The sequence below is a fragment of the Monomorium pharaonis genome, chromosome 1 (assembly GCF_013373865.1).
Source record: "Monomorium pharaonis isolate MP-MQ-018 chromosome 1, ASM1337386v2, whole genome shotgun sequence".
Classification (NCBI taxonomy): Eukaryota; Metazoa; Arthropoda; class Insecta; order Hymenoptera; family Formicidae; genus Monomorium; species Monomorium pharaonis.
The window spans coordinates 33,784,580-33,810,919 of NC_050467.1; the positions used below are offsets into that span (position 1 = coordinate 33,784,580).

General features: G+C 38.7%; 1 protein-coding gene across 1 annotated transcript; it reads right to left on the reverse strand.

The window, feature by feature from the left end:
- Positions 1-4,039: 4,039 nt before the first annotated feature.
- LOC118647181 lies at positions 4,040-11,807 on the reverse strand. The gene is given in 3 exon segments (XM_036291543.1): positions 4,040-8,757; positions 8,760-10,585; positions 10,618-11,807. Coding segments are annotated over 3 exon segments (3,729 nt in total). The 3' UTR covers positions 4,040-8,044.
- Between the last annotated feature and the right edge of the window lie 14,533 nt (positions 11,808-26,340).

Genomic DNA, 26,340 nt, shown 5'->3' on the forward strand with positions numbered 1-26,340 from the left:
GAGAGCGAGAGAAAGACGGCGCGAACCCGGCTACCGCGAACCGCGTGGATCGCAGGCAGAGAGTGAAGGCAGTGAAGTAGGCGGGCGAAGGAGAGCGAGAGAGAAAGACGGCGCGAACTCGGCTATCGCGAACCGCGAGTGACCGCGTGGATCAGAGGCAAAGGGTGTGTTGCGTTTCACGCGTGATACGCATGGTGCATCGTTCATCCTTGTTTGTCCAACATTAAACGAGGATGAATAACGTATTATGCGCATCATGCGTGAAACGAAACACACGTAGAGGGTGAAGCAGGCGGGCGAAGGAGAGCGAGAGAAAGACGGCGCGAACCCGGCTACCGCGAACCGCGTGGATCGCAGGCAGAGAGTGAAGGCAGTGAAGTAGGCGGGCGAAGGAGAGCGAGAGAGAAAGACGGCGCGAACTCGGCTATCGCGAACCGCGAGTGACCGCGTGGATCAGAGGCAAAGGGTGTGTTGCGTTTCACGCGTGATACGCATGGTGCATCGTTCATCCTTGTTTGTCCAACATTAAACGAGGATGAATAACGTATTATGCGCATCATGCGTGAAACGAAACACACGTAGAGGGTGAAGCAGGCGGGCGAAGGAGAGCGAGAGAAAGACGGCGCGAACCCGGCTACCGCGAACCGCGTGGATCGCAGGCAGAGAGTGAAGGCAGTGAAGCAGGCGGGCGAAGGAGAGCGAGAGAGAAAGACGGCGCGAACCCGGCTACCGCGTGGATCATAGGGAGAGTGAAGCAGGCAGACGAAGGAGCGTGAGAGAGAGAGAGTGCGAGTGCGAATACGGATACCGCAAGTGACTACGCAAGTGACCACGTGGATCACAGGCAGATAATGAAGCCCGCAAACGAGAAAGAAAAAAAAGAGGGGGGACAAGAAAATGTGCGGAAGGCCGAAACTCGAAAAGGTGAATAAACGTTAAATTACGTATTTTTATTAATATTTATACATATTTATACATATTTTTTAATCATTATAAAATTTTAATTTTTTTGTTATAGTAAGAAGTGAGGGCGGCGGACTGACACATTGTGTCGGCTGTGTCTCGGCAAAAAAGAAAAATATCCCGAAATTGGAACCATTATTACCGCCTTTATCGTCAATTGAAAATCTGGAAGGTGCTGCATCGACTTCCCCAAAGATTGTGCAGGAAATCGACCTGTCACAAAGTACGGCAAGGACTGAGACTAATACCCCGCCGCCAAGACCTACGGCAGCAAGCGATGAAAATAGTTTTCCACCTGCGGCGGCAAGCGTTCAACATACCATTCCGCCAGGATATGTTCTCATGCCACAGGAATACATGAAATTCATGGTGCCGCCGCCTGCAAGAGATGGGTAAGTTAATATATTTTTTAAATAAGTTTTGGCTTATGAAATTAATATTACATTAAATAATGATTAATAATTTATAATTGTATAATTTTTTTTGTTCTAGTTACTACCCACCGACACACGCCGCGCCGTCCACATACGTTGCGCCGACATACACATCGACACACGCTGCGCCCACATATGCTGCGCCGACACACGCTGCGCCCACATATGCTGCGCCGACACACGCTGCACCGACACACGTGCCCACATACGCCGCATTGACACATGCTGCGCCGATGTATGCCGCGCCAAGATTTCCAGGAAGCGGAAGAGGCTTCTTAATGAGATTAACGGTTTCCTTTTCATTTTATAAATTCAATTGATAATTTCCATAATAATTATTCATCTATTGCCAACAAACAATTGACATTGGGAATTATATACATTAGATGGTTCCGCCTAATAGAGGACATCCATCCTTGAGCTCACGCAGCAGATATAATCGTCGCAGTGCGGTACGCAGCATTTTAAGACCAACCATCCGCGTCGAGCCGGTACCGGAATTAAATGACATCTTGTCCCAAGATTCGCAGCTCATTGAACATCCCTCGATTATATTAGGCTCAGACTTACCTCTCATTTTTCCGGATCGCCCCACTCATCGCGCCGGTTCTCCAACTCAAGATATAATAGAGTTTCCTCTTGACCTCTCCCCTAGACCTTACGAGCCGCCCTCCCAAATAACGAATGATATCCCTCCGCAAGAATTAATAGTGACGACTCCTCCAATCTTAGAATCAGGATCGATCGAGTCAACTTCCCCAAATGGTAATTCTCTACCCGACTCCTCGATTGAAGAAATAATAGCCCCAGACATTGACTTATCCGCATTCGACGAACCCGACGAACTCGACGCAATCGCAGTCGCTGACACCCTTCCACTCATAGGCGAAATCCTGTCACTAACCCAAGCCGACTTGGACGAAATCCTTGGGCCTTGCCCTTCTCCTAATCTCGATCCAGATTTGCTAAATTTCGAACCCATCTCGGATTCGCTAGACGCCTTGATATCTAACGTTCTTTATGAGCTCTCGGACCAGAATTTCCGCGGTTTCAACTCCGAATTAATCTTACCTGATCACTCCGAAGAATAATAACTTTACGTACTGTTTTCATTATTTTATTTTATCCTAACATATATATTTTAAATATATAATTTCTATCATTCCAATAATCATATACCACAAATAAATATATATATATTATGCTTTATATACTCAATAAATGAAGATCAATACTGATTGAGAAATAATAAATACGTTTATTTAACCTGTCTCTCATTCCATTTATTTCTCTTTCAAACGCAATAAACGATCCTTCCGGCTCTCGGCGTATCCCTGGGAAATAAGCAGACGTGCTGCGGTCGCCCTAAAACAAATAAATTGAGAGCCCCGTTAGACAAAAGAACGAAAGCTGCCCCCGTATCGAGTAGTCTTCAACGGAACGTTACAAATCGGTTTTTGAAATTTTTGTCCGTAACATCGGAATATTGTGCTGTACCCTTACAGTATCCGTTATTTTCAATTCTTCCTCCAAGGGTGAAGCTGCGGTAAGTCGTTTGATTGGCTTTGATTCCTGTGAGGAGAACTCCTGGTCCCATTGATATGGTTCCGTCGTTGAACATCCTCATGCATGTGGTATATCCTGTTTCGTGGATATATTCGGCTTGGCCGTTGTGGACTGCGGAAATGTGAGAGTTCATTCCACAATAAAAGACTGTTCGTGAAATTTCCACTTTGCACTGGAAAACTTCAGCTTGATTGTAATTAGATAATTGTAGAAGTTGAATAGAGACTTCCGTGGTATTAGGCCTTTTGTATTGCAACTCGCACTCGCCTACGTCGAGCGATGATATAGCGGTGATATTGAGGTGTCGTCCGCCGCAATCGAAACCGATTAAAGCGTAAACGTTAATTACGAAAGTCAAAACTATTATAAATGACTTCATTTTTATTAATGATCCTTTATGCGTATATGTATTTATAGTAATAAAACTAAATGTAATATAAAGGTATAAAGTAGTATATTGTAACGTATATATGCGTGTAATTGTAGGAATATTGCAAAATAAATGTTTATATTATGATTGAAAATAAAGCGTGATATTTTATGAGATATTATACCATAATTGTAGGCCTATAACTTGTAACTAAAATATATGTAAGAAGGAGAACAAGAATAACCTTATATCTATGTTAATAAAATAGTATTGAATATAATTATAGTAATAGAGATTTATGTACGGCAGAGAACGGATATGTAAATACGCTTGTCAGAGTGTCGAGTACAATAATATAAGATTGTGAATCGCAAGATATGTGTATATTGTGTAGTAGGTTATAAGTATAAATGCTAGTAATCTAATAAAATAAAACGCAAGGTAAATTAGTTTGACTTGCGTAGGATATGTAATATTAATAATATATAAGATTAGTAAAATATTGTTAAGTAAATATTATTATTTAGTAGCAAATAATGTTAATAGCGGTGGGATAAAATGATAAAATAAAAATTTAAGCAAAGTAAAATTAAAGTTAATAGTATTAGATTGTAATGATATATGTTCCCTATGTTTATTCGTGTGACAACGCCGATATTGAATGCACTTAATAAAATTAAAGAATATTTTTTTTTTTTTTGCGTAACTCCTTTTTCCTTGTATGGATAATTTATGATTATTATTCGTAAAATATGTATGTAAGTATACGGGAGGCGAAAATAAAGCTAAATATGGTTAATATAGTTTAAAACTCAAGTATAATCCTTAAAAGTAATATTTAATATGGTTAGTATTATTATGTTATATTTATTGCGGTGGGATATATATATTATAGTGGGATATATTATATAGTTAGCATTGCATCATATTGTAAAGCGGTGGGATATTAATATATATGTATGTATGTTTATTCTTATTTTATTATGTATGTATTTTTTTTATTATTTTGTATGGTCAGATCAATCAATGAGGCTCTTTCAAATGGCGGTGGGATTTATGTTTTTTTATGTATATTTTTCATTTCCCCCTTTTTTATTGTGAGATATGCTTATATAAATTTTAGCGGTGGGATTTTATTTTTATTTCTTAACATCAAGCAGTAGTGATAAAGCTAGTAGAATTATTAACTGCGGTGGAATTTTTGTATTTTGTAGCAATAAGGCGAAATGAATCAAATCGTTAAATCGATATGAGAAGTCTATCGGCGGCATAGGCAGCTCGGTGCCTTATTGGCGTAGCGCGATATTGATTGATCGATGACCACGTGTAATTTATTGATTAGTAGTGAAATAAGCTGATCGGTTATTGCTTTAGCGGTAGGATTATGTTTTTGTCAGCGGTGGGATTAGTGGTAACTACAACTAATAAAAATTATTATACTGCGGTGGGATTAATAGTTTGTAGTTGTATAAATTGCGCTTGTGGCATAAGATTACATATTGCAAGGTATATAGTAAACTAATTGTAACTGTGTATCGGAATAAACAAACGATATATGTGTATATAATAAAAAGAAACGAGGCAACTGTGCGTATCCTGTGGTAACGATTATGATTGGTCATATAAAGCGTCGATTTTTACCTAATTAATTATAAAATAAAATGTATGTATATACGTATGTGCGTACTAAGTATAATATTGAATGCAAGTAATATATTGTATGTAAAATTGTATGATTATATGTATTCAAAGTAATTAATAAGAATAAAACTAATATTTTATATAATATAGGTATTACATATTTGTTTTTTTTTAATTCTTTATTATTTTTTTTTTATGCGGTGGAATTTAGTGTAGATAAAATGCGATTAATATAATATGTTAGAATGGTTATTGGATATGATTAGTATAATACTTCTATTTTGTTTTCATGCGATCTTATTATTAATTATTAATATTTAAAGTATAAATAGATTTGCGTAAATCGGTTATGTGGACAATTAATTATAAGCATTATTTGTTATTTTCTTTATTTTGTGTTTTTTTTGTGCGGCGGGATCTATAATGTATCATTAAGTTTTATGATTTTAAATAAGCAAATGGGTTATTAGTTTTTGATCAGGTGGATTAAATGTTAGATTGAATAAGTGTTAATTATGTTTGATCGAGCTTAGTGTTTCCGGTGAGACAGTAAGTTCGATATTCACTCGATTTTCCGCTGCTCGAAGAATCAAGCGCATGGTATTTGCATGCCCGTTAATAAAAGGAACCTCGTGAAATCACGTAGGTTGTTTCATTCATATGATCTATTATCTGTTCACTTATATCAATTTCATGTAGGTATTGCCATAGTCGATCGGTACATGTAAAACAATTTCTAATTGGTTTAATTTCCGTAACTGATTTTAAGCATTGACTACAATTTACTTCGTGGTATGTTAGAGAGTTTAAGGCAAATTGTGATGCTTCGAATTCATATTGGGCTCGAATTATAAGAGTTCTAATTTGTTTAAAACATTTAAGACATAGGCAAAAATTAGTTACTTTTTCGCGGTAGCCTGTGTTTTGTACACAGTACCAAAATGGTGATTTATCGACTGGTTTTATAGGAGTGGTTAAATGTCGGGCCGGAAGACCTGGCCGACGGTGCCAAAGCATCTGTGAACAGAAATAATGATTAGGCGCTCATCCTGGATCCACGTGTGCTACCTTCAATTTGTTGATATGCACAACGCGTGGTCTTTTGCCAATTAGAATTTTTACGTTGCAGGGTGGGAGATTTTCAATTACTTTGTAAGGTCCCACATATTGATCAGAGAATTTTCCTTTACTTGGTTCTTTCAATAGAAATACTTCTGTGCCTTCCTCAAAATGTCGAGGATTTATGTGTCTGTCATAGTATCGTTTGCTTCTTTCTTTAGCAGAGATTAAATTTTGTCTAGCCTCTTCACGTGTTTCGTGTAATCTATTCGCGAGATCTGTGATATATTCGTGATACGTATTTTCGTTATTGGACTCTAAAGGAGGGTGGCTAGAGGGTAAACGAGCTAGTTTGCCGAATATAAGTTCGTATGGCGAAAATTTTGTACCTTCGTGTACACTAGTATTATAAGAAAACATAGCCATGTTAATATAGTCGTCCCAATTATCTTCTTTGTCAATTTGCGTTTTAAGATATTCGGTTAGTACGTGATGCGATCGTTCTAAAGAACCGTTCGACTGAGGATAATAGGCGGTTGTTTTAAAATGTTGAATATTGAATTTCTTAGTCAAAGATCGCATAAGGGAAGATAGGAAATTTGCTCCTTGATCTGTGAGTATGGCTTTCGGAGCACCGTAAATGCATATAAAATTCTTTGCAAATGCGTCAGCGATAGATACCGACGTGGCGTCATTTAGTGGCACGGCTACGGAATATTTCGTTAATAAATCTTGCATTGTTAGAATGTATTGATTTCCTTTTATGGTGATTGTTAATGGTCCCATTATATCAAGCGAAACTTTATCAAAAGCTGTTCCGGGGGTGTCCGTAATTATCATGGGCTTTTAGTTTTAATTCTGGTTAGCTTCTTAATTTGACATTGCTTACATTTTTGAATTAAATCTGAAATATCCTTTTTCATAGAGCTCCAAAAATAATGTGGTCTTAACCGATTATAGGTTTTCGTCACACCTTTGTGACCACCGTGCGAGGACGCATGATTTTCTAAGATCAATGCTTCACGTTCGTGAGGCTCAGGATTTCGGATTAAGTTTTCACAAATAGTAATTTGGCAATTAGTTCCTGTTAAATAAATTTTGAATTGCTTAAGGACGTAAGACCATGGAATATCGTCAAAAGATTCGGTTTTACTAACGCTTATTAATTTGAGCTCTAATTCAGTTATTACGTCTACTAATGATTGAAAACAATTTTTTTAAAGTTTGTGGCTCTAATAGTGTACGATTATTAAATTTTATAGGGAGTGAAATTACAGTGTTTCCCTTTATGGTTCTTACATTAGCTCTTTCGTAAGTTAAGTTTTCGTAGTTCGGTAGTAAGTTAGCTTCTGAATATTGTTTCGCGCCGTTATCAAAAGGAGTACCGTTTAGGTATATGAATATAACATGGTTATCTTTTCGGCTAAGTAAGTTTTCACGAGTTTTATCAATTGTTGGTTCTTGGAGTGCAAGAGGAAGAAGCGGAATTTGTTCATGAGGGGTTGATATAGGAGTAAGTAGTTCGTTGTAATATTCTTCGTCGTTATCTGTATCACTTTCGGTGTAATTGGAGATTTCCTCTAAATTTTCATAATTAGAATTTTGTGATGTGTTCATGTCTACGTAATCGTCGTGAGTTTCTATTGAAATGCGATTTTCGTTATTAGTATTTGGCGGTGGGGTCTGCGGTGTGGTTCGGTTTTTATTACTAGAAAAGAATAAGGATTCATCAGAAGAATCGTCTTGATCCGCGTTTATTAATGGGAAAACATGATTCTCAGGTGGGTTTCGCGACAGGGCATCTGCGTTATTATTTAAAGTTCCTTTTTTATATTTAATTTCAAAACCGTATTCGGATAATTTGTTGCGCCACTTCCATAAGCGGGAAGACGGATCTTTAATCGAGTTTAGCCAAACGAGAGGTTTATGGTCGGTAATAATTGAAAAACGTTTTCCGTACAAGTATGGTCTGAAATGATTAATACAGTATACTATGGCTAGACATTCTTTTTCAATTGTAGAGTAGTTCTTTTCTGCAGCATTTAGAATTCGCGAAGTATAGGAAATGGGTGTCTTGTCCGACGGGACCTTGACTTAAAACTCCTCCGATAGCATATCCGGATGCATCGGTCGTGAGAATAAAAGGCTTAGTGAAATCGGGGTACTGGAGTATTGGATTAGAGCACAATGCTAATTTAAGAGTGTTGAATGAGTCTATTTGTTTTACTTGCCACGAAAAGGTGCTGTTTTTCTTTAATAAGTCTGTGAGAGGTTTTGCGGTTTTAGAAAAATTTGGAATGAAGCGTATGTAGTAGCCAGCAAGGCCTAAAAATTGTTTAATGTTCTTAGGAGTTTTGGGAGTAGGGAAATTCATTATTGAGTTGATTTTTCCGGGATCCGGCCTTACGCCGTTCGATCCAATTATGTGTCCAAGATAGGCTACTTCGTGTCGTAAAAATTCGCATTTATCTGGCTGGAGTTTCAAATTCGCGTTTCTTAAACGTTGCATTAAGCGGGTGAATTTAATTTCGTGTTCTCGTAAAGATTTTGCGTAGATAACGATATCGTCCATATAAACGAAGAGTTCGTTCCCCTGTAGGCCAGAGAGAACGTTGTCCATTAAGCGCTGGAAAGTTGCGGGAGCGTTTTTTAATCCGAATGGCATTCTCTTGAATTGGTAATGACCGTATGGGGTCGAAAAAGCAGTTTTAGGGGCATTTTGGATGCCATAGGTATCTGATGAAAACCGGAAGCTAAATCTAGCACGGAAAAGTATTTTGCTGATCCCAATTGATCTAGTATGTCAGTAATATTTGGAAGAGGATAGGCATCGCCTATTGTTTTTTCGTTTAAGTTCCGATAGTCGATGACTAGTCGCCATCGTTTATTTCCTTGAGAATCAGGTTTCTTGGGGACGATCCATAATGGAGAATTGTAAGGAGAAGTGGAATGTTCTATGGAATCGTTTATTAATAAATCGTTAATTTGCTTACTTATTTCTTCTCTATGTACGGGAGGAAATCTGTATTGTTTTGTATGAACTGGTATATCGTCAGTGGTTAGAATGAAGTGTTCAGCAGCGTTTGTGGCTTCGAGGCTATCACCAGGAAGATGAAACCTATCTTCGTTTTCCTTAATTAGCGTTTTAATATTTCCTATTTCTTCTGGATTTAAATGATCGAGTCTGAGTAGATTAAGAATTGTCGAGGTACGATTGTTTTCGAGCGAGTGAGTACATTTGGGATGATATTCAGTCGTATAATGAAAGTATACAGGATTATCGTATGCAGGAACCTCAGGACGTCCTCGGACTCCTTTGGTATGTGGGTTTGAACGAGTCTCTGAATTAGTAGTAGAATTAGTTGAATTAGCAGAATTAGTAACATTGGCAAGAATTACTGAATGCCCTCGGGTTTCAGTAACATGCTGAAGAACAGAGCTGACACCAAGACTAACATCGGCCTCGTTAGGAGATCCTCGGACTCCTCCGATGTTATCTATACTCTTATTATAAGTCACCGGGCTCAGTGACGGGGCTACCGTGTGCCCTCGGGTTTCGGTAGCATGAAGGGGAAGAAGATTGTCATCAAGATTAACGTTGATTTTAGGAGACTTCCGGTATCTCACAGCGTTATCTTTTTTATCTTCATTAAGGTTCAAGGGGGTTTCAAGATTAAGTGGAACTGTCGCATGCCCTCGGGTTTTGACAGTGTGTAGAGAATTATTTTCATCACCCAGACTAACATTGGCCTCAAGCGGTTCGATGCCGCTTCCAATGTTATCTATATTATTTTTTAAATGTGTGAGACTCTCAGGATTTAGTAAATGATTTGGTAAATGAGGGGGAAAGGCAGCTTGTTTAACAGAGGTTGCCGTGTCGAAGTCTTGTAGTTCGACGGAAGGGATTCGTACCTTTTGTTCGCTGTCTGATGTATTAAAAATCGGTAAGTAAGCTTTTCCTTTAGAATTTGTGACGATAGCATCTCCCAGGTAAATTTTATCGGCAATTGCGTATAGAGGTAAGTATCCAACTTGTTTTTCTACGTTAATAATGTTAACATGAAATGGGGTAACTGATCTAGCTTTAAGAATAATGATTTCGGAGTTAGCGAAAGGAATTTTTATATCTTGGTAGCTTAGAGATTTATTTTGATAATTAATATTGACAGAGTTTTTCTGGAAGAAAGGGTTTCCTAATATTCCATCGTGTGGAAGACCAGCGAGGTCGGGGATTACTTGAAATTTGGTTGGCTGGTTGAGTAATAAAATCTCAACGGATCCTATCGAAGAAATTATTTCAGAGGATATGCCTTTGAATGTAACGATGTCATCTTTATTAATAGTAATGTGGTCTTGTAGGAACCGTGATTTTATTAAGTTAAATACAGATCCAGAATCAAGCATAAAATTGCATTGATTTACTAGATCTGGGGACGAAATGTCGACAGAGGGTAACGCGTGAACGTCTTTTGTTACGTTCAAGTTGTAGAAACTGTGGCTTGCGGGATTTGGATTGTGGCTGCGGAAGTCTGTTGAGATGTTGTCGGACGCGCTATTGCGGAGTCGTTCCGACGGGCGTCTGACATCGGAACGCCCGGGAAGTTTCCCGAATTATTTTGTTGTGGCTTTTGTTGCATAATAACTGGCTGTTGAGTCTGATTCTGGCTTTCTAGTGCTTTACGGTAGGCGAATTTACGACACTCACTCATGAAGTGACCGGGTGTCTTACAATATTTGCATATTTTACCGGTGGGGTAGTTGGGACCGGGCTGTCCAGGGACAAGCGGTCGAATAAATGGTTGTGCGGTGTTACGATGTAAAGTTATATTCTGATTTTGTAGGTTTGGTATCAAACGAGATTGTTGTGGAGCGCGATTAGGGAAATCAGCACGCGGAGGATACGGAGGGTTAATTTGTTTACGAGCCTTCTCTACCTTGAGGGTTTTCGAAAGTTGGATTGCCGTGACAATGGATTCTTCAAGAGAGAAACATCTTTCTAACTTAACGCGTACTAGAAGGTCTGGGGGTAGGCCGTTAATAAAATTTGTTTTGACTATATGTTCGATTTCTGCTTTCTTATCTTCCGTTATATTTCCGTATCGATCAGATTCTCCGTCAGTAATTGCGGAACGTAATTCCTGGACGCGAGCGACGTAATCAAAAATATCTTCGTTATGTTTCATGTAGATATTTGCGAGTTCTCCGCGGTATTGGTCAACAGATTTGTTCGGGCCGAAAAATTCTTTTAGTCTTCGCGTCAGATCGCGCACGCTACGAAGATCTGCGCCTTCGATGGCTGAGTAAGCGTGACCCTGTAGTTTATTATTAATTAATTGCATCAAATAAAATTCATGGTATTCCGGAATGAGGTCTAAAGCACGTTCGCAAATTTTGCTGAATTGAAATACGGACATATTACGTCCGTCAAATTTAGGAATAGTATCAATCGCGTCTTTAAAACGAATTGGTGAGTCAAAGTCGTTCCGTCGGGAAGGATTGGGAGATATAGGAGTTGGTGCGCTCGTATTTGATTGTTGCATTTCGAAAAAACGGGAATTTAACTTTTCTATTTGATCGGGTAGCGCGTTTAATGAAGCTAGCTGTTGTGTTACTTGTTCCATAATTGCTCGACTTTGTTCTAATTCAAATTGTCTAGCTTCTAGAGTTTTTGTGCGTTCTTTCAATATTCTTTCTTTTTCTTCCAATAATTGAGCGTACTTTTCTAATTCTTCTCGCGAAATTGCTATATCAGATTCAGATCTTGTAATCGGCATTTTGAAATATTGTATGTATTACCAGAGTATTTTATGTGTTTGTAGTTTATTAGCCACCAGAGATTTTGTGATATTGTAAATGTCTTTGCTAGGGGCGCTTGGTAAGCTGCCACCAAAGAATTTTGGGTGATTTAAAATTAAAAACGGGATTGGTTATAATAATTGCAAGATTGTTATTTAAGGCGCGTAGTAAGCTGCCACTAAAAATTTTGTAATCGCCAGAAAATTCGTTTGAAATTAGATAGCCACCAGAAAGTTTGTTGGGTGATATCGGAATTAAATAGCCATCAGAGAATTCGTGATTCTATTGAAGTTAAGTTGAAATCGAATTTGAGAATTAGAATTTTATTTTAAAATAAGCCACCAGAAAATTTTGATATTGGATTAAAATATTTCTTTTTCTTATTATTATTTTTATTAAGCCAACAGAAAGTTTATTATTTGTATTAGGTTTTAAAATGGAAACTGCTAGGGTTTGTCGTCAAATGTAATTAAAATTGATTTTTTATATTTACAATAAGCTACCAGGAGATTTGTGATTCGTGTATTCGAGATTTATTTTTAATGAGTTTAAATCAGGCTATGAGCGATAGCAAACAAGAAGCTGTGACGTCCCCGCCAAATAATAATTTTCTTTTTCTTTTCTTTTTCCTTCTATTTTTATTATTCATATTCTTAATTATATTATTATAATTAATCACATATTAATTAATTGTGCATTTATATAAAACTACCATTATTAATTCGCGAACAACATTACTATTATTAATTGTATTAATATTACATATTAATTAATTATGCATTATTTTCTATTTTTATTCTCGCGTACAATTATTGTAACGCTATTATTATTTTGCGTATAATTATATGAGTATTAAGTTGCGCCGAATATATTATTTTAAATACTACAATTCTATTATTAAGTTGTGTATGTTTTTACTATTAATATTTGTATGAAAAACTAATTTGCGCATAATCCTAGCATTGTTAAATTCTATATTATCTTATTAGCATAATTCCGCGTTATACGCGCGCTCATAGTCTATATTAATCCTTATGTATGCGTTTCTAGCATAAGTATGCGACAATAGGATAGGAAATCGTAAGAACGACAAAGAAAGAACAAACAGCGACCGTACTGCGTCTCTACTCCCACTACTATTCCTCCTGCACACGGCGTCCGTATTCCCACCATTTCTACTTCTCGCATACGGCGTCCGTACTCCCACCATTACTATCTTTCGCATACAGCATCCGTACTCCCACTACCACTATTTTGTAACACTCTGCTAATCCACTACACCCCCACCCTTACTGGTGCATCCCCAAAACAGCGAAACCTCGTGCTCGAGCGTTACGCAACGAGCCGCCGAAAAAGAGACAAGGGTGGGATATGCACGAGAAAGGGTTATGCAACGATATATATTCTTATGCAAGAGGACCAGAGCCTCAGATTTAGATTGTGGAAAGAGCAGATCAGACTTAGAACAGAGTGTCTCAATCCTTCTATTTCTTCCATTTCAAACTTAGATTATTTCCATTTCCAACTTAGAATATTTCCATTTCAAACTTAGATTATTTCCATTTCCAACTTAGAATATTTCCATTTCAAACTTAGATTATTTCCATTTCCAACTTAGAATATTTCCATTTCAAACTTAGATTATTTCCATTTCCAACTTAGAATATTTCTATTTCAAACTTAGATTATTTCCATTTCAAACTTAGAATATTTTCCATTTCGAACTTAGAATATTTTCATTCTTTACTATTTCAAACTTAGAATATTTTCATTCTTTACTATTTCGAACTTAGAATATTTCTATTACAAACTTAGAATATTTTCATTCTTTACCTTAGAATACTTCCATTCCGAACTTAGAATATTACCTTTGCGTATGTTTAGAATACGTACTAGCGATCACTGATAATAACCGACGTTTTTATATTCAAATACTAATAACACCGCGCTGTAAATCCTGTGTTTCAATAATTTAATTGTAAATTTAAGATCGTAAATATACTGAATATTTAGTGAAACTCTTATTTCCTTTTATTCCAACGATTACCTCTCCTCTCATTCGAATTCGTGATGAATATAATCTTGGATATTATAAAACAAATTAATTTCAAGTCTTTACTAGAATATACACTCGATTAATCAGAGACTGTGAGTAAGAGCCATCGGTGCGGCTGACCCGCACGGTCTGCGACGACTGTTTCAGTCCTGATTTATCGTAGGTTCATTGTTGCCATTTTAAAATAAGTACGGATTATTATTCTCCTCGCTATCATAAAAATATTTTCATCACGAATGCCGAAACAGCGACGTGGCGGACGTAAATATCAAGTTCGCAGAGTCAAAGCACAATTATACCAGACATTACCTACTCACGGATTTCTCCACTACCTCGGTGTAGAAGGAGATTACGCGGTCGCGGATAAAACCGAAGCGCTCTCATCTTTGCCAGTTAGAGTCAGTGATTACAAATTAGTGCCTATCATTTTCCACGTGCCTCGCATCAGGCCGTCAGACATTCCTGCCGAAGACCCGCGCTTTGCTGCCTACACCACTCGCCCATCGACAGAGAAGGACGTCCCTGAGCACATTCCGTACAAGCTAGTACGAATCTCCGTTGGGAAGCGACCTGTCGACGTGACGCATATTTCTAAGGAGGATCCAAGGTACGAGTTCTACGCCTCCAAAAATAGGGTAAGTGCCTGGATAAATTCTCAATACCGGACAGTGAATGTTCGGAGTGCCTAGAATCTCGCGAAGAATAGGTCTCGCCATCTTTACGCGGCCACGTGGCTGAGCGTGCCTCGCGCCATTTTGTACGCCGCGCAACGACGCCGTCGCATCGCTCCGGCTCCCCCACTACCGCCGCTGCAGAAAGCCGCCTACTCGAGTCAAACGTCTCCCCTCTACTCAGCGCCGTGATTTCTCTAACCGCCGCGTAAAATTTAATATTTAATATGCGCCTCGCACAAATATCATGGGCGTGATTAATCGCGTTTCCCCGCGAAAGTACGAAATTCCTCTTCGTTCACGTGGAATCACAAACGAGACAATTTCGTGCAATAAAGTTTTCCTTTTTCGAAATCGCCTTAATAATTCAATTCTCTGTCACGATTGCATCGGCGATCAATCTGACCCTAGCAATTACAACGAAGAAATCCGTCACTATATCCACTGCGGTACTAGTCCTATATATGAAGAATGCTCCGAATGCTGCGTAATCTTAAATACTACTGTCTCATACGACAATTGCAGCGATAGCACCGCGAAATTTAAGTCGTTCATAATACCTGCCCTTTCCGCGCGTTATCACACCCCTTTTTATAATATTCCGATTACCGTAACCGTCGCACGGTCTATATCTCCGTATCGTTTCTGACGAGGACACCGAGTAAAGAAAGAACGAGCGAGTTATGGGCCCTCCGCGTTCGCTTTATTCTCCGGCGACCTTCAACCCGAACGCACGTTCAGCCCTTTATCACGCATGGATCGCGTCTGCTAGATGTTCTATCTCGCGAATTTACCAACACCGCCGTGACGTAGAACATATAATCTGTTCCGCGTGTTATATCCGCGCCTCTTGGGAAGTCCGCTCATCCTACGTTTTGAAACGAAGACACGCCGTTCATATCGGATTTACTCAATGCTACGACGCGTGCATCTCCTGCTCAACGCGTTTAACAATCTTTAGACTCCTCGATGAATGTCTTATCTGCAACGACATTTTAAGCGATTTTATACAATACCTAAATCTAACGGGAGACGATCCGTACAATTCGGAACGACCCACGTTAATCGCGATTTCACAGACAGACGTAAACTCCTCCGAATAAACACCGCAAATAAGTTTTTTTTGTTTTTTTTGTTTTATCGTGAAAATTGCCCGAATTTGCCTGCCACTACTTAAATTCCGGAGGAACGGTGGACCGCTCGACTCTGTTCCTCTAACCTTTTTCCCCCTCTTCTACGGCTACGGGAGAATATCGGCGACGCCGCCCCTCCCGCGCGCCCGGGACGTAACAAAGCAAAAGATAAAAGACAAGATACAATGGCACAAGAGTTTGATAAGTAGAATTTTGTCTTCTTGTTAGATTTCATTTATGTAATTTTGTAATAAAAGCAATTTACAAGGTTTTTGCAAATAAGTAGATCAGGCTGTAGTAGTTTTCGTAATAAAGTTCACTAAAATTGCAATTCGAGACACAGTATTAATGTTCAATATGTGGTATATATAATATATTATAGCAAGATTCGATAAAGCTGAAAATAAAATTAAAAATACAATAAAAATGTTTAAAAGCAAGACCAAATCTCTCTCCTTTCTCACTTAAAGCTTTGCAATTCCTTCTTTTTGGCGTAAAATAATCCCACCACGCTGCCACCAGAGAATTTTTGTGTTGTTACGGACAAAAATTTCAAAAACCGATTTGTAACGTTCCGTTGAAGACTACTCGATACGGGGGCAGCTTTCGTTCTTTTGTCTAACGGGGCTCTCAATTTATTTGTTTTAGGGCGACCGCAGCACGTCTGCTTATTTCCCAGGGATACGCCGAGAGCCGGAAGGATCGTTTATCGCGTTTGACAGAAAAATAAATGGGATGAGAGACAGGTTAAATAAACGTATTTATTATTTATCAATCAATATTAATCTTCATTTATTGAATACATAACCAATATATATATATATGTATATTATGATTATTGGAATGATAGAAATTATGTTAAAGAATGTTAAAGAATATATAAATGATAAGATAAAATAAAATAAAATAGAGAGTGCGTTGATTACTCAAAATAGTATGTGATAGATCCAAATTATGCATATGAAACAATTAAATAAAGTAATGAATATAAGTATGTTATTAAATTATTTATGATTAGGTAAGATATGAATTCATTTATTGTTTAAACATTTAATAAAAACAAATCGGTTTATGAAATCTAATTGATTTAACTCTGACTTGAATGATTTTACAACCTGGATAAAAATTATTTACTTTATTGGTTGGATAAACTTGTGATGAATATTTCTTGTGTTATTAAGTAGGCTGCCAGTTCAGCCGAATTCTTGACGTCTGAAGAATGGTTAATTATGTTAGTGTTTAAGCGTCTTACCTTGTTTTTGTGAAGTATTATGGAAGTGAGAGGGAAAAGAAGAGGTATTGCCTCGTGATTATAATTGTTTGTCCTAGATTAATTAATTGTAACAGCTCATTTTTAAATTCATGTAATAAAAGCAAATTCGCTACTAGTCTAGTGGCGTGAACGTATCCTTGCGACTCTATTCTCGCTCTTGGCGGTATCCCACATCACATCGGGAGTAAAATAAAAATAAAAAAAAAGAAATAGAGCCAGGAGTCACCAGACAGGTAGGACATACATTTGAATACTTCCTCAATTGTTCTTTCAGATTTCGCGTATTAGAATAAAAGAAAATCACTGTCAATCAGGGTTTGTGAACGTATCTTACGACTCCACTCTCGCTAGGCGGTATCCCACGTCACATCGGGAATAAAATAAAATAAAAAAAAAGAAGCAGAGTCCGAGATCCAGGTTGACAGGATATTTGTAATATAATTGAATTTATAATTTAAGTATCGGAATATTGTTATTGTTATTCATTTGATTGTCTGAAAGAACTGCGTTAACGAACCGACGGATCGTACAGGTATTGTCCCGTGCAAAGTAGATATTAGATATCCGCTTGTTTAGCTTTTTATCACCAGGAGTACCCTCAACGGGCTCCAGTCAGCTAATACCACCAGCTGTTGGGTGACTAAACTCGACTTCTTAATTAAGGAGCCGACGCACAAGACGGTGATCCGTATCAGACGTGTCGCGGTAGACGCGTAATTATTTATGGGTTTCAAAATATAGAGGCATATGAGATTAAATTATTTGTTGAAAAGTAGAAGGATGCGATCGTATTTTATAATTTTTATTTATTTATTTATTCAGGTAACAATGCTGGAGATCGCATAAAGGTTTAAAGAGTGTGGAAGTACTTCAGTTAAATTTCTATATCTAAATTAGTAAAATAAGCGGGGTTATAATTGGCAATAATAAAACATGTATAAATGAAAATCAATTGTTGTATTAAATATATATATGTGTGCATTTAATTCAGTTGGGTCTCGAATGCGTTATGAAATCAAGTAAATTGCATGTGAACTTTGAATAATTATTATATTATTTCATGTAAATTATTAGGACCAGTGATTTGAATATTATTTTATTATATCTGGCACAAAGTAACGTAGAATGTTATGATAATGGTTAAATTAGAGATGTACAAGTTGGATATTAAATAGAAATAGAGTAGATATCAAAGTATTAAATCATGGATAAAATTGCATTGAATAAAATTAAATCGAATTGGATAGTAGTATGGATTGTATTTAATCAAAGTGAAATATCAGATTTGCTGCATTAAATTAAATTGTGAATTAAATCGGATCGTAAATTAAATTGCATTAAAATGAATTAAATCAAGTTCAGTGGTGAGTTAATTGTTATTAATGAATATTTAGTTGCGCGTAATATTTCTTTATTCAAGCGTTATAATATTTGCACATATTTCAAATAGGGGTTCCCATCTATTACAGTGGTGATCACCTTAGTGATTCGCCGCTCTTGAATTTTAGCACTTGTAATAATTTCGATGAGCTAACCTTGAAGGCTTTAGACGTTTGCAATTAATATCGTCAGTGAATATTCTACCTTAAGTAATATTTCATCGCTGGTGCATTTGTGAATTTTATAATAATTTTACATTCTTCTTATAGAGGTTTGCATTTATTACAGTGATGGTCAGCCATCTTGTGTACACTGCGATAGCTTCAGTGACATGGCCTTGGGACTTTATTTATTAATTATGCACTTGCAAAAGCCTTAATAATTATTTCTTTAATCAAAATCGATTGTTAACTAGCTTTATGAATAAATGATAGTCGCAAAATTATGTAATTGATAAGGATTATTTATTTATAATTAAATTATTGTTCGTATATATAATATTCTATTTGTTAATTAGTATTTATGCAAAAAGGTGATTGTTAATTAATATTTATGTTTGGAATAATAATCTAAAATTGATATTAATAATTATTTAATTGTTTATACCATTTTATATATTATTTAGGCTTCTACAATGGTCTTATGAATATTCTACTGTTAATAATATTTCATGATAGTGATACAACGATTTTATATTCACCTTCACAAGGGTGCTCATGTACCATGACGGTTCTCAAGGTGAGAGACTTGTGTTTCAAGGCCTATAGTACTTATAAAGGTCTTTTGGCAGTCGTCCTTGACACTTTAAAAATTTATATCTCGTGAACGGTAAGAGATTAAGAGATGGGGTTTGGACCATCGTATAGAGGACCTCGAGGACTATGTTTGGCCGAATTTTGGTCCTTCCGAAAAATCGGGGTGGGGGTAAAAATTGAAGTTTTTAAAAGAACATCATTTACGGTCGAATCAGGTAAAACAAAGCGTTTTGGCAAGTTTTCGGTTTTTGGGTAAAAAATGTGAAATTTGTCCCAAAAAATAATTGTTTTTTCCAAATTTTTGATTTTTAGTATAAACAAAGTCTGCGACGCTTCTTGGAATTAATTTGGCAACTCTACCTCTTATGGTTCTCGAGATATTGGCAAAAGTTTTCGGGAATTCTTGGAATTACAGCAGCATTTCCAGGAATTTGTGATGGCTGTGTATGACGGGTTTATCATTCGGTAGGCGCTTGTAACAAATGGTAAGTATACCATTGTCGGTAATTAGGGAATGGTTATTGATGGTAAGTGCAGGTAAGTTATCGACAGTTGGCCCTCTATTGGCAAAGTATACAAGTTAATGGTAAGTTTTTAATAGTAGAGGTATCCCGTTAGTTGGTAACTTATAAGATTTTAGTATTTTAATTTAATTTAAAGAATTTTTATAATAAAATGAACGATTATTGATGCAATTCCTTTACAATATTAAATTTAGATGTCGACCATAAGGTGTATGATTAATTTAATTGAATAATTCGATATTCAATGTAGATTTGGTAATTAACTATTATCATTATGATTTCGAACAATTGTAACCTTAAAGAATATAACATTTTATATGGTCTTAATAATTAATATAGATAAAATAGTCGTTCAAAAGTTATGAACGTTAGAGAATATAATAATATAAGTATTAACTGGTTAATATAGAGATAGTATATGATTATTAAAATAATAATAAAATGTAAGAATATATAATGTGAATAATAATATGAATAATAAATGAATTATGTAATATAAAATTAACTGAATAATTAAAATAATTGGATAAGAATATAATATAAGTTTAATAAATGAATAGTAATATAAAATTGATTAAAATATAATTGAATATATGAATAGATATACGAATAAAGGAAATTCATAAAGCAAATAATTAATAAAAATTAAAAATTTACACGGGACGTGACAAAGGAAATTCATAAAGCAAATAATTAATAAAAATTGAAAAATTTACACGGGACGTGACAACGGTACGTCTGGACTGTCAAATAGTTCGTCCTCACTCTCTGTTTCATTTGCGTCGTCGCTCTCGCTTCCACTCGTTTCGCTACCTGTGTCGGTTGCGTCATCGCCTTCCTTTTCGCTCGCTTCGCTTTCTATTTCGCACGCTTGATATATCTCATTCTCACTCATACCTTCATGCATTACATCCATGCTTTCGTTTTCATTTTCGTACTCTATATTTACGTTTTCTTTTTGCTGTTCGTTCGTGTTTATTGATTTCGTTCGAGTGTTTTTGTACGTCTGTTTTTCATCCGGGCGTCGGTCTGTCGGTCCCGTCGTTTTATTGTTTCTGCGTGAGGGTTTGTCGAAGATAGGTTCGTCGTCGGAGTCGAAGGCTTCGAGGGGTAGGATAGCCGTTGTGTCTTGTATATCTCGTTTTATGACAGGGTTACGAGATAGGGCGTCGGCGTTTACGTTCGTTTTTCCTGCTTTGTATACAATTTCGAATTCGTATTCGGCGAGTTTTAATCTCCATCGCATGAGTCTCGACGTCGGGTCTTTAACTGAATGCATCCATACTAGTGGTTTATGATCCGTCACGAGTTTAAATTTATTACCGTAGAGATATGGTCGGAAATAATGCGTACTGTATACAATCGCAAGTAATTCTTTTTCAATAGTTGAATAATTTTGTTCGGCCGTGTTTAATAATCGCGAGGTATAGACGATAGGTAAATCTCTTCCTATATCGCCCTGACTCAATATTCCGCCTATTGCATATCCCGAAGCGTAAGTCGTTAGAATAAAAGGTTTAGTAAAATCGGGATGCTGTAACAAAGGCTCGGAACACAATTGCTTTCGGAGGGTCGTAAAAGCGATTTCTTGTGCCTGCTGCCAGGCAAAGGGTTCGTCTTTCTTTAAAAGATTTGTAAGAGGTTTCGCGACGCACGAGAAATTCGGAATGAATCTGCGATAATAACCGGCTAGACCTAAGAATTCTCTAATATTCTTAGTATTTTTCGGATGCGGAAAATGCATTACAGCCTCTATTTTCTTCGGGTCAGGCTTTACTCCATTTTCGTTTATTACGTGCCCTAAGTATGTTACTTCTTTTCTTAGAAATTCGCATTTATCGGGCTGTAATTTTAGATTCGCTTGTCTCAAACGCTCTGCCAGCTGATTAAATTTTTTCTTATGTTCTTTTAAGGAGCTCGCGTAAATCACGACGTCATCTAAGTATACGAATAATGTTATTCCTTGCAAACCGCTTAAAACGAGATCCATGAGCCTTTGAAACGTGGCTGGGGCGTTTTTCAGGCCGAAGGGCATTCTTTTGTATTCATAGTGACCGAAGGGTGTGGAGAAAGCTGTTTTCGGCGCGTCGGATTCGTGCATTGATATTTGGTAGAAACCTGAGGCTAAATCGAATACACTGAAATATTTAGCACTGCCCAGTTGATCGAGAATTTCTGTTATATTAGGTAAAGGATATGCGTCGCCCAAAGTTTTCTCATTTAAGGAGCGGAAATCAATCACAAGTCTCCATCGCTTGTTTCCTTTATAATCTGCCTTTTTAGGCACGATCCACAGGGGGGAATTATAAGGCGAGGTAGAAGGTTTTATAACGTCGTTTTTCAAAAGTTCCCCCACTTGCCTGTCTATTTCGTCTTTATGAATCGGCGGATATCTGTATTGCTTTGTGTTTACCGTTCCTGTAACGTGTTCCCGTGGATTCTTAACCCTAAGGTAGAATGTAGCCTGAGATCTCGCGGGAATTACTCATGTAGACGAATTAATCGAGAAAAATGGCGATCTATTCCAGCTGCCTGACGAGCCTTTAAGCCATACTACCGTAATCGAGCATAAAATAACGACGACGGACGAACAGCCGATTAACAAATCGGCTGTTCGTCCGTCGTCGTTATTTTATGCTCGATTACGGTAGTATGGCTTAAAGGCTCGTCGGGCAGCTGGAATAGATCGCCATTTTTCTCGATTAATTCGTCTACATGCACCGCCTCTTCCTCATTCAAATGACTTAGGCGGAGTAATTCGCGGACCTTTTGAATTCTATCGGCTTTTGTATTGTACGTCACAGCGTTTATCGTAGCATTAATTTCATTTTTTATATTTTTCGTAGGCCCACGAGAAGAAATTTCTGAGATTTCCTGCAGTTCTATATCGGGCACAACGAGCTCTCTGTCTTGCTCGCTCGCATTTACCACGCCTACGTATGCCTTTCCTTCTCTATTTGTGACTAATGCGTCACCGAGGTATACGCCGTCGCAGACGCTAAGTCGCGGGACGTATCCGATTTTGACGGCTGGATTCTTAACCCTAAGGTAGAATGTAGCCTGAGATCTCGCGGGAATTACTATTCGCTCGCGGGAGGTGAATGGAATTTTTGTTCCCTGCCACTCCACGTATTTTTCGAGAAAGTTTATATTTGAAGCGTCACGCAGAAAGTCCGATCCTAAGATGCCTTCTTGCGCGATTGGAAAATTGTCTGGCACCACGTGGAGGGTTACGGGATAACCTTCGTACATTATTTCAATAGACCCGAGAGTCTCGACGCGACCGCTCGTAATGCCGCTAAGGTAGAGCGGTTCCAGCGTGGAGATAGGAGTATCGGGGTGTATGCTACGTTTTTTTATTATATTAGGAGCTGCGCCCGTATCTACCATAAAATCGATATCGCTCAATAATCCGGTAGCCGAAATAGTTACTGTTGGCGCGTGAGGAAATCTATCTGGATTTAAGACTGCGACTGTTCGTTCGTTTCCGCCACGATTGCATTTATCGGACGCGTATTTCTGTTGTCCGCGCGGTTCGCGTCCCGTGGTCCCGACGGATTTGTTGCGTTTCCCGACTCGATTCTTCGCGAATTATTATACTGTCTTTTCCGGCATTCGTCGATCTCATGGCCGGGATGTTTGCAGTATTTACAAATTTTACTTGATGCGTCACGAGGCGCGCTTTCGATTGGTCTCGATGTATTAACTCGATCATTACGAGGATTCGAATTATTATGGTTATCGCGCGGAGGGAAATTATCGTGATTGTTACGCCAAGAATAATTTCTGGCTGTATTATCGTAGTTACTGCGCGAGAAGTAGTTACTACGTGGGGAATAATCTCTAGTATCGTTTTGATTATTACGTGGAGCGTAGCTTCTATTGTTGTAATTATTGCGCGGAGAGAAATCGTTAAGATTATTGTAATTGTTACGCGGGGCGAAGTTGTTATTATGGTTATTACGAGGGGAGACAGGTAAGTTCCTTCTGTCTCGGTCCGGGGAATCGTGACGATAAGGCTGCTGATTAAATCGCGGCGTAGAGGGGACTCCGATGGGCGCCATGCGGCGTTGCTCCGTATGACGAGCTTCCTGACAGCGCGGATCGTATCGTTGTTTATCTAGTTCCAGACGTTTAGCGATGACTTTCGCGGAGGAAAAGGCGTCTGCGTATGAATGATAGGCGTCAGATTTGAGCTGCAGTCTATAATCGAGAGGTAAGCCCTCGCAGAACGATCTCGCGGTCAGACCGTCTATTTCTTCGACGAAGCGGGGATCGAGATATCCTTTCGTTCGGCGTTCCGCGTCGAGAATATTAGTGCGGAAATCTTTCACTCGACTAATATAATCAATAATATGTTCCAGCGGTTTTAAATAGACCGTGCTCAATTCGCCTCGATACTGATCTAGCGTTTTTGACGAACCGAAAGCTCCTGTTAATAAATCGATTAGCTGAGTCACCGTGTCGCATGGCTCGTCTTCCACGGCGTAATATGCTCGTCTGCCGAGTTTATTAATTAATAATTTTGTTAGGTTTCGTTCGGCGGACGGGGGTATGATTTCACGTGCACGTCGACAAGCTCGAGTAAATCTCGCTAATGGAATATTATATCCGTCAAAGTAAGGGACGGATTCTGTCGCTTCGCGAAACGACACTTTAGGCGTCGGAATAGTAGAATTGCCGTAAGGAGGCAGGAGAGGGGGCGTATCGAGTAACGAGTACGTCGTGGGCACTGCTTCGCAGGGATTAAGGCGCTGAGAGGGCCCGGGCGGCAAAGATTGCTGCGTGTCTATCCATTTATTAGAGTATTCTTGTTCGCGCGACGTGATTTCTTTTTCGCGGGCGGCCATTCTTCTGTCGGCCTCAGCGCGTTCCTTCTCGAATCTCAATCTTTCGGTTTCCAGTTCGTTTGACTGTAGGCGCAAAGTCTGCTCTAATTTCTGTAGCCGAGCATCTCGTTCGACCATAGATCTTTCGATTCGTTCCAACTCATATTCTTTGTTGGCTATAGATTGTGCAGGCGCGTCTGCCGGTTCGGCGGCAGTTTCAGGCGTCTTTTTACTGCGCGTAGTCATTTTCAAATATTTATTACGCGAGCGATAATGAAAACTTTAAGAAACAGAGATAAACGTTTAAAGTCGCGGAGGGAGTGGGGGTGAGGAAAACGCGTACCTCACCGAGTTTGTTCTATCCCACCGCTGTCACCAAAAATGTTACGTCCCGGGCGCGCGGGAGGGGCGGCGCTGCCGATATTCTCCCGTAGCCGGAGAAGAGGGGGAAAAAGGTTAAAGGAACAGAGTCGAGCGGTCCACCGTTCCTCTGGAATTTAAGTAGTGGCAGGCAAATTCGGGCAATTTCACGATAAAACAAAAAAAACAAAAAAAAACTTATTCGCGACGTTTATTCGGAGGAGTTTACGTCTGTCTGTGAAATCGCGATTAACGTGGGTCGTTCAGAATTGTACGGATTGTCTCCCGTTAGATTTAGGTATTGTATAAAATCGCTTAAAATATCGTTGCAGATAAGGCATTCATCGAGGAGTCTAAAAATTGTTAAACGCGTTGAGCAGGAGATGCACGCGTCGTAGCATTGAGTAAATCCGATATGAACGGCGTGTCTTCGTTTCAAAACGTAGGATGAGCGGACTTCCCAAGAGGCGCGGATATAACACGCGGAACAGATTATATGTTCTACGTCACGGCGGTGTTGGTAAATTCGCGAGACAGAACATCTAGCAGACGCGATCCATGCGTGATAAAGGGCTGAACGTGCGTTCGGGTTGAAGGTCGCCGGAGAATAAAGCGAACGCGGAGGGCACATAACTCGCTCGTTCTTTCTTTACTCGGTGTCCTCGTCAGAATCGTAAAAACGATACGGAGATATAGATCGTGCGACGGTTACGGTAATCGGAATATTATAAAAAGTGGTGTGATAACGCGCGGAAAGGGCAGGTATTATGAACGACTCAAATTTCGCGGTGCAATCGCTGCAATTGTCGTATGAGACAATAGTATTTAAGATTACGCAGCATTCGGAGCACTCTTCATATGTAGGACTAGTACCGCAGTGGATATAGTGACGGATTTCTTCGTTGTAATTGCTAGGGTCAGATTGATCGCCGATGCAATCGTGACAGAGAATTGAATTATTAAGGCGATTTCGAAAAAGGAAAACTTTATTGCACGAAATTATCTCGTTTGTGATTCCACGTGAACGAAGAGGAATTTCGTACTTTCGCGGGGAAACGCGATTAATCACGCCCATGATATTTGTACGAAGCGCATATTAAATATTAAATTTTACGCGGCGGTTAGAGAAATCACGGCGCTGAGTAGAGGGGAGACGTTTGACTCGAGTAGGCGGCTTTCTGCAGCGGCGGTAGTGGGGGAGCCGGAGCGATGCGACGGCGTCGTTGCGCGGCGTACAAAATGGCGCGATGCACGCTCAGCCACGTGGCCGCGTAAGGATGGCGAGACCTATTCTTTGCGAGATTCTAGGCACTCCGAATTCACTGTCCGGTATTGAGAATTTATCCAGGCACTTACCCTATTTTTGGATGCGTAGAACTCGTACCTTGGATCCTCCTTAGAAATATGCGTCACGTCGACAGGTCGCTTCCCAACGGAGATTCGTACTAGCTTGTACGGAATGTGCTCAGGGACGTCCTTCTCTGTCGATGGGCGAGTGGTGTAGGCAGCAAAGCGCGGGTCTTCGGCAGG